This window comes from Arachis ipaensis, chromosome B07 (genome assembly GCF_000816755.2).
Source record: "Arachis ipaensis cultivar K30076 chromosome B07, Araip1.1, whole genome shotgun sequence".
NCBI lineage: Eukaryota > Viridiplantae > Streptophyta > Magnoliopsida > Fabales > Fabaceae > Arachis > Arachis ipaensis.
Window position 1 is genome coordinate 104,027,343 of NC_029791.2, and position 9,359 is coordinate 104,036,701.

Below are 9,359 nucleotides of genomic sequence, written 5' to 3' on the forward strand. Positions count from 1 at the left end.
TGAGTGTTAATATGGAATTTAAGGAGTTGGTATTAATGTGTGGAAGGTCCAATGAGAAACTCAGCTGAGAAGCTAATAAATTGTCTCAGGTTAGTTTAATGAGCTATAGTATCTTCATCTCACCCAGTTCAATATTTGGAAAAGAAAAAAATTGCAATGGAAAATTATTGTTTTTAGTATGTATTATTTTTCTAATCATGGATACATCATCTATTTTACGAAATTATTAGGCGTGTTTGAAACATACTTATGCAGTGGCACTTTTAAGGGACTTTTTTCCTAACCTTTTATTTGTTGTGAAGTTCACCCTTGAAAGTTTCTTTATTGATTATCTTTTTTTTTATTTTTTAAATTGATAATCCTTAACATAATATTTGCAATAACAAACTCGAGGATCACCACAGGGTTGTTCCTGATACACTTTCAGAACACATGATGAGCCTCCCAACCACAAGGAAGCTGGCATTGAAAAACAAAATTGTCTTTGGCACTGGTGATCATTGGCATGCTCCCACTTTAACTGTAAATATGGCATTTGTCAGAGCAGTTTCACAAACAAGGATGTCACTTTATACTATTGAGCACAAACCAAGGGCCTTAACTGGTGACTAGTTTCATGAATTCTTTACAAATTTTGAGGCATTCATTTTCACATAGAAAATCAGGTAACAGTGTTATCTTGTCAATGACACATAAAATGGGCAAGAGGAAAGAAACATATGAAATTATCCTTTTTCTAAATCTATTCCATTCCATTATCAAATTGTTCTTTTGAAACCAATTTCTGGTGAAGGGTACTTTTCAATTTCAATTGGTTCAATGTAGAATGATGAGACTTCGGTAATTGGCATCTGCTTGCAAGATATTTATAACAAATACATAAGCATTGAGATAATAAAAACTTAGGCTTAGCTGAAGTGTCGCATAGAGATACTTGAGCTCAAGTAAATATAACTACACTTTAATTTGTAAACTAAATTTTTAGCTTACCGCTATATATACATAGTTTTACACTTTCCTTAAATGAGTGTTACACAGAAAGAATAGCTTATCTGTAAATGTAAAAGTAAATAATAATTAAAAACACAACCAATTTTTGAAAGAACTGTTAATATAGCTATTTATTTTTATCATTATTAGTTTGGTAATAATAAAGCTATTTATTGTTCAGAGAAAGGGAGCATAGGGAAATTACTCGTATCAACTGTAGGGCGAGGATTCGGTTCATTCGTCACTATAGAATGGGTAAGTGAAAAGTCAGTGTCTTTGAGAGTGAACACAATCATCCACTGTGTCCACCTAAGTATAGACATCTTATTGCCGCGAATCGTGGGCTTAATAAGGTCGATAAAACACAAGCAGACAGCTTGCGAGTATGTGGTGTTAAAACTTGCCACATAATGGGTTACATGATTTTCCAAAAAGGTAGATATGATAAAGTGGATTTTACCAGAAAAGACTTACATAACCACATTAGTAAGACTAGGCGTGGCAAAGTGAAAGACGGTGATGCATTTGCTGCGTTGGCCTATCTGTTTTCTAAGGCAGATAGTGACCCGTTATTTCTAGGAAAGTTCACCTTAAAGGATGGTAGGTTGGATAATTTGGTGTGGGCTGATGGAGAAAGCGTTGTTGATTACGAATGTTTTGGCGATGTACTGGCTTTTGACACCACTTACAAGAAAAATGTATACAACAAGCCCTTAGTCATATTTTCAGGAACCAACCACCATGGTCAGACAACTATCTTTGGATGCGCTCTGCTCTCAGATGAAAGGTCCGAAACTTTCAAGTGGGCACTGAAGGAATTTTTGAAAATCATGTCAGAAAAACTACCCGGAGGCGTTGTGACAGACGGAGACCGTGCTATGAGAGAGGCTATCTTAGAAGTATTTCCCTGTATACCACACTGCCTTTGTGCATGGCATCTCCATCGTAATACGGTACAGAATATAAAAAACAAGCATTTTTGGGACGATTTTAGTGTATTATTGTATGGACAGTTTACCGTACAAATATTTGAACAGAGATGGAACGAGATCATATCCAAATACGGACTTGTCGAGAATGAATGGGTTCAGGGCATTTATAATGACAGAATGAAGTGGGGTACCGCATATTTGAGGGAGCACTTCTTTGGCCGCATAAGAACTACATCACAGTGTGAGGGAATTCATTCATTATTGAAGAACTATGTTGACAGTAAAACCAGTCTCCTTGAATTCATGCATAAATTTAGTGAAGTACTAAGGCATTACCGAAACAACCATCTTACGGCTGACTTTGAAACCTTTTATAAGTTTCTTGTTTTGACTACGTGCTTGGAAAGTTTTGAGAAACAAGCTGCTGAACTTTATACTAGAAATATTTTCAAACTTGTGAAAGATGAGATAGAAGCAGCAGGTGCCTTAAATGTGACTGAATGCCCAAACAGTGGAGACATTGTTGAGTACAACACGAGTGAGTATTTTAATCAGCAATGAGAATTTAAAGTATCTTACAATAAAGACAAGGACCTGTTTGCGTGTGAGTGCAGGCTATTTGAGACTCGTGGATTACCATGCTCCCACATCTTTGGGATCTTGAAGCATCGCAATGTAAAATGCATCCCTACATCTCTTATCCTGAAATGATTGACAAGAGATGCAAAGAGTGATTTTATATGCTCAATTGGCAAGCAAGACACCGTTGATGATATAGTGTCCACACTTAGATGTGGTGCAATGGCATCTATTTGTTGGAAGCTTTGTGATATTTCTTCCAAAAATTCAGCCAACTATAGGAAAATCTCAGGTGAGTTACTTAAGCTAATTTCGAATGTGCAAAATAAAGGTGATGCACAAGCGAGGCTTTTCCCCACGTCAGCGCTAATAGGTGATCCAGCTGTTGTGAAGTCAAAAGGGGCTCCAAGAAAGGTTCCAAAAGGCCAAAAGAGGCGTAGATGTTCGCATTGTAAATCAAGCAGGCATTTCGTTAGGACATGTCCATTACTCGCCAAGGAGGACTCCCCCGCCGAATACTCAAATGCCGAAGATGAACCAACGGTATTAATATAATGCCTTGCTTAATTAGTTACTTTATGCTTACCTATTATTTTAGTGTCTTTCGCAGAACTATTAAATAATGTTATATTTTGAGCAATTTTTAAAATTTTTTTTAGCAGGTTGAAGAATGTGATGCCAATAAACAGACTCCCTCTCGGAACACAAAATCAGTAGAAAATACACCCGTGCACAATAACAATAATTTTAAAGTAAGCACTTGTCCATGTTATACCATCTATCAAATTTATTGTCATTTCAATTCAAATTTGTAACATATTATTCTCGTAGTACTTATATTATTTCTTATTATTCTATTACAAAAAATTCAAGGGCTGTAGAAGCAAAAAGTCTGTATCTAAATTGACAGAGACACCGAAGATTAGAGCAAATGGCAAAAAAAGTCGACAGAAGGTAACATTTCGCATATCTAATAATTTATATTAGATAATTCAAGAAGGAAAATTAAAGTCTTAATTTGAATTTAAATGATTTTAATCCAATACCATAAGTGCAACTGAGAGTTTAAGAGTGAGTGAGGCCAACACTTTGAGAAAAGTCTTACTCGACTCTAGCTTGTCTGACTAGTTTCTTTATTTATTTTTTTAAAATTTTGTATCGTAATTATTTAAAAATTATGATTTATGTTTAGACCGAAAAAATCACGATAACTCAAGAGACATTAAAAGATAAGACCAACACATCAGGAATAGAAGTGACCGAAGTTCCAGATGCAGCCATAACCAAGATACCAGGATTGCCACAATATCCTATGCATCATTATCCAGTGGTCCTTCCTTATCAACCTTATGGTGGAGTCCTCCCTATTCCTTTTCATCCTGTTCCAAATGGCATAGCGTACTTCAACCAATATCCTTCTACTGCCGGAATTACATCATATCCTTAGTTTTCTCATGTCTCGTCGTATTCTAGTGGACCCAGTGATAGCAATACACGGGCTGGACTTTTGAACGATGTCATCAACAACAAAAAGCCATAGAGTTATAATCTATATATTATATTTTTAATTTATGCATGTTTAAATTGCTGATTATATCTCCCTTTCAAGTGCTTGTGCTATCAATTTATAAAAATTAGGGCTGGTTCCACAGGATTAAATTTACAATATAGGATATTTTTTATTATTTTTGTTTTTATTATTTTCTTGTGGGCATATGAACCATCTAGTGACATACGACATTATATTTTGTTTATGTTTGTGTTGGTATTTGTTTGCCGGATTATTTAATGTCTCCATTTGACTATGTATGAATTTATACTCTTTTGGTGATTGAAATTTAGTTCTTTTATACTCTTTTATACTCTTTTAGTTATGTGGCATCGTCTTTCTTGAAAGCATGTTTCTTTTGCAGGGATGACCCTACTCAAGTTCCAGAAGGTAAATTTCTCTATCATTTTTTTCCTGTTGATCTTTCATGTTTTCTAGACATGGCTAACCTTGTTGGATTGAATCGGTCTTCTTAGTCTTTCAAGGTTTTTCATGAGTACAAATTTGCCGCCTGTAGAACTAGGAGCAATGCAAATTACATTATGACATCTAGTTATTGTTGGAAGTCTTCCATTGCAAATGATATTTAGAAAAGGAATATGCCACCTCTAGTTTTTTGTAATTTAGATATTCATTCCTTTTTTTTTAAATCTGCGCATGAAATTTGATATCTAATTCCCCCCTTCCAAATATCTTCTCAGAACCTGCTCAAAACTCTGTTAAGTACTTAACTTGGCATAGAACTGCATCATCTCGATCTTCCTCATCCAGAAACCCTGTGGGAGCAAACTCAAGAGATGATACAGAGGCCTTTGCAAATAACCTCTTTGACACGTCTTGTATGATATCCGAAAGCCATGCATCAACTTTGGATAGGCTATATGCCTGGGAAAGGAAGCTTTATGATGAAGTGAAGGTAGCATATACTTGCTCATCAACAATTATGTTAGCATGTTGTATATTTCCTGTTATTCCACTTTGGAAATATAATATTTTGCAGAATACTTGTTTTTGATCTTTAGACTGACCCAAAAGTAGTTCTGTTGAAAACTTAGTACACTCTAGAGAGTAGTAACATCTCCACATTTGAGTTACAATGACATTTTTTGCTTCTTCAAATTACAGGCTAGTAAGATTATCAGGAATGAATATAACACGAAGTGTAAAATCTTGAGGCACCTGGAATCAAAAGGAGAAAAGACTCATACAATTGATAAAACTCGAGCTGTCGTCAAGGATCTGCACTCAAGAATCAGAGTTGCGATTCACAGGATTGACTCTATATCAAAGAGGATTGAAGAATTAAGGGACAAAGAGCTTCAGCCACAGCTTGAGGAGTTGATTGAAGGGTAAGATCTTCTAGGTTTATATATGTATATATTGATTAGTAATTGTTTAAGAATATTTATAAAAGGTTTCCGTTATATTTTTTGTACATGTTGCCGATATATCATCTCCATTTGTTAAAATGTTTACGCGAAAGGATATAAATTTATAAACATAAAAATGCTCACAAAGCTCAAAATTCAATCACCAATCTGTATGCCTTTTTTGGTTATGGTCATTCTAATTTAAAATTACCATTGTTTGAAATTTTTATCCATTTTTTAGAGTTCAGATCCATCATTACAGTTCTGGTGTGAGGACACTGCTTTTCTCCTCTCCTTTTTGTTTTGGCTTGTATACCTGTCATTTTTTGCTCTTCAAATCCAAAAGTGCATCTGATTTTGAATCCATTTGTGCTCTTCTAAACTTATATTTCTATGTTTAACTTTGCTAATAGATAATATAAGATTGCTGGATCTTATTTTCCTATTGCACCAATGATTATCAACCTTTGAATGCCAGTTTAATGATTTTGGATCAATAAGAAACTTATGTTTTCCTTAGTCAATGAGAAGTCTAGTTTATGCATGCGCATTTACTTATTTTGAAAAAAAAAGAACTGCTTTTTCTCTTGTATTTCATCTGTTTGTGCTTGAATGGCAGGTTAAGCAGGATGTGGGAAGTGATGTTTAAATGTCACAAGCTTCAATTTCAGATCATTTTAGGTACTCCTTTTTCTGCAAAACCAAATCAAAATGTTATCAGTGAATGAATTGAAATGCTATTTAAAGAAAATGTGTGATCTTATAATTAGTACCTTCATCCTCTTCAGCACCTGCAGGTTTCTCCTATGCTATTCCTTCAACTTCAGTGACACCATTAACTATGTCAAAGCGCTGCATCCATTAAGAAATGGTTGAGGGATACAGATTCTTTTTCCTTTTTTTGGTAAAAGGATTACATAAAATAGAATGTAATCACATAAAACGACTCCACAAATCACAGTGTATTAAGACCCGCAGGTTCCTATCAAAATGTGAAACAAATGAACATTTTTGCTCTTAGTCCAATCATAAGGGTTTTGGCTTCTTTGTTTTTATTTGATCCAAATACCCGGAATGGGTATATGTTCAGTTTACAGTTTTTTATTTTAATTCATTCAGGGGAAACAAGCTATCAGTTGAAATATATCATGCAAAAACAAACTGAAATCATGAAGCAATGTACAATATGAAGATTGTAGAGATAAATATAATAGGAGGTGTTTGAGCAAGACAGCAACAAATTGTAAGCCCGGTCATATGAAAACTGTAACATACCCAAGTAGTGCATAGAAAAGATAATAGGGGGTGTTTGAGCAAGCCAGCAACAAATTCAAGGTTCGATAATAATCAGTAACAAATTCAACTCTCATGATTTTTAGCAAAGAAAAAAAAATTAAACTCGGTTATTATTCAGCAAGACAGTAACAAATTCAAGATTCAATCACTAACAAATTAATTGATTACCAATTCAACATCAATTACCAAGGGAATCTGGGAAAGGGAGAACAGGGGAAGTGATGATGCATGGACTTACCAAGGGCGAGTGGGTGACGAAGAGGACCCCAGCTCAGAAGAGGACGAGCGACGAAGCAAGTGACGACCCTACGACGGTCCACGATCCACGGCAACTCGCGACGGCGAGTACTTGAAAACAGAAGACGACGAGCGACGACGATCCGACGAGTGCTTCTGTCGCTGGAGAGGAGGAGCCCAGGGAAGGCCGCGAGACGAGAGAGGAGAGAGGGAGAGATCTTGCGTGCGACGCACAGTGAGAAAGATGATAGAGATCGAGCACAGAGAGAGAGGGGATAGGAAGAGGAGAGAAGAAGATGAAGAATACTAAAGATACTTCAGAGGCGTGAACGAGAGGGTTTCTGAACCCAGATAAAGAACAATTTTAGTTTTTTATTTTTTTTAATATGTTTAACCCAGATGAAGAACAATTTTAATTTTTTGTTTTTTTAATATGTTTTTGTTTTGTTGTCTTAATTCTTTGAAAGTTGAAATTATAAAATTAGGATTAATTGAATTCTAAAATTTGATTAATTTAAAAGAGTATTTTTGTCTAATCAAATAAAGGAATAAATAAATATTTTTTATTTTTATTTAATTAAAAGGGTGTTTTAGTAAAAGTGGTGATATACTATATATTTAAAAAAGAAAAAATTAAATTATTTAAAAAAAAAAAATTAAATGCTGATGTAAAAAATAAATTTTACATAACTTATTATTACTTGTTCATATTTTAAATATATCGGTACGTATGAATTTATTATCGTACAGTAGCAATCACCTTCAGATAATATTAATGTGCATTTAGTTTATTGAGGTATTTTGTCCTATTTAATTTGTGTTTTTTCACGTAATAATCCATATGTTCACAAAGCAACCAATGAAAAATATTGTTTGGTCACAAGCAACCAATGAGGAATAAGTACACAGATTAGAATTATTAATATCCATCTTAATTTTACTAATTTTTAAAATATCTTATTTTTTTAATTAATAAACTTCCGTTAATAACTGTTGAAATCTTGGATTGGAGCCCACTTTCACAAATCATAAGGACCCAACAACGTAACCTCATCATTCACTTGCACTATATAAACCCCCTTTGATCATTCTTCTTTTCGCATTATTCCAAATTCAGTTTTCTCCCGTTTTCATCTTCTATGGCTCGCACGAAGCAAACTGCTCGCAAGTCCACCGGTGGCAAAGCCCCTAGAAAGGAACTCGCTAGGAAGGTAAACACACTTTCCTGCTACCTAGGGTTTTCATAACTATTCCTTTCTGTTTTCGTTTTACCATTGTGATTTCAAGTTATATAATCCTCTTTAGGCTGCGAAGAAATCTGCTCCAACAATGGGTGGAGTGAAGAAGCCGCATCGTTTTCGCCCTGGAACTGTTGCCCTACGGTAACACTCCTGCATGCATTAACGACCTTCTCCTATCTCTCAAGTTATTTGATTTCATCATTTTGTAATGGAACAGTTCTACATTTTTTTGTTTCAGTGAGATACGAAAATACCAAAAGAGTACCGAGCTTCTGATTCGCAAGTTACCATTCCAGCGTTTCGTTCGTGAAATCGCTCAGAACTTCAAGGTCTTCATTTTTTTTTTCAAAGTTTCTATTTTCACATGGTGATGACAACAAAAAATTATTAAATAATTCGATATATTTAACTAAATTGTTTAACATTGCAGACGGACCTGAGGTTTCAGAGCCATGCGGTTCTTGCACTTCAGGAGGCAGTGGAGGCTTATCTAGTGGGACTCTTTGAGGACACAAACTTGTGTGCGATCCACGCCAAGAGAGTTACCATTATGCCCAAGGACCTTCAGCTTGCCAGGCGTATCCGTGGCGACCGTGCTTAATAATTATTAATTAATTAGTTTGTTTTAATTTCTTTTGTTTCATTCTGAAATTCCATTCTTCTGCTCTGCATATTTTCCCTTTCTCTAATGGTAGATGTTAGGATTCATAACAAACTTATAATGTGAACATTTCGTTCTTGCCTATCTCTCTCTCTCTATATATATATATATATATAAAGTATAGAGAGCCAATGACCTAAGCGTACAATGTGTACAATGAAAGTTTAGAAAGTATTAGAAATATTATTATTAGTGTTACATTGTCTTGTCAAGTTACGCTTTTGGAATGAGTGGTTTCAGGACATGGTATAAGAATTCCAGATCCGGAATATATATAGACACACGTTCGTTTATCTGTTTGTCAACTTCTCTTTTTGTTAATATTTAATTCGCTCTCACGCAATTCTCTTTAGGTTAATCATATTTTTACCATGAAAATCCTGTAGTTTTTTCTATTTTTTTTCCCGGGTTATATAAGAAGGTGGATATCATATGAATATATCTTTTTGATAGAAATATGCATTTTAAAAGCGTAAAAAAATTAAAATAACATTAAAAAAACTA

At 34.6% G+C, this 9,359-nt stretch overlaps 3 protein-coding genes across 4 annotated transcripts; all 3 read left to right on the forward strand.

Moving 5' to 3' along the window:
* LOC107607548 (protein FAR1-RELATED SEQUENCE 5-like) lies at positions 1,401-3,948 on the forward strand. Its single transcript, XM_016309490.1, has 6 exons — positions 1,401-1,943; positions 2,028-2,460; positions 2,773-3,044; positions 3,164-3,253; positions 3,375-3,455; positions 3,694-3,948. Exons 1-6 carry the CDS (start codon positions 1,401-1,403, stop codon positions 3,946-3,948), a joined length of 1,674 nt encoding a protein of 557 aa, XP_016164976.1.
* On the forward strand, positions 4,177-5,413 carry LOC110264306. 2 transcript variants are annotated; one of them, XR_002350230.1, is made up of 3 exons: positions 4,177-4,440; positions 4,752-4,966; positions 5,176-5,411. XR_002350230.1 is itself a non-coding variant. In XM_021106116.1 (2 exons), exons 1-2 carry the CDS (start codon positions 4,892-4,894, stop codon positions 5,401-5,403), a joined length of 303 nt encoding a protein of 100 aa, XP_020961775.1. In that variant the 5' UTR covers positions 4,180-4,891; the 3' UTR covers positions 5,404-5,413. The 2 variants fall into 2 exon arrangements, 1 of the variants encoding a protein (XP_020961775.1); XM_021106116.1 differs by having other exon boundaries at positions 4,180-4,966; positions 5,176-5,413.
* Positions 8,039-9,198, forward strand: LOC107609985 (histone H3.3-like). The gene is made up of 4 exons (XM_016312050.2): positions 8,039-8,164; positions 8,259-8,335; positions 8,433-8,523; positions 8,625-9,198. Exons 1-4 carry the CDS (start codon positions 8,093-8,095, stop codon positions 8,793-8,795), a joined length of 411 nt encoding a protein of 136 aa, XP_016167536.1. The 5' UTR covers positions 8,039-8,092; the 3' UTR covers positions 8,796-9,198.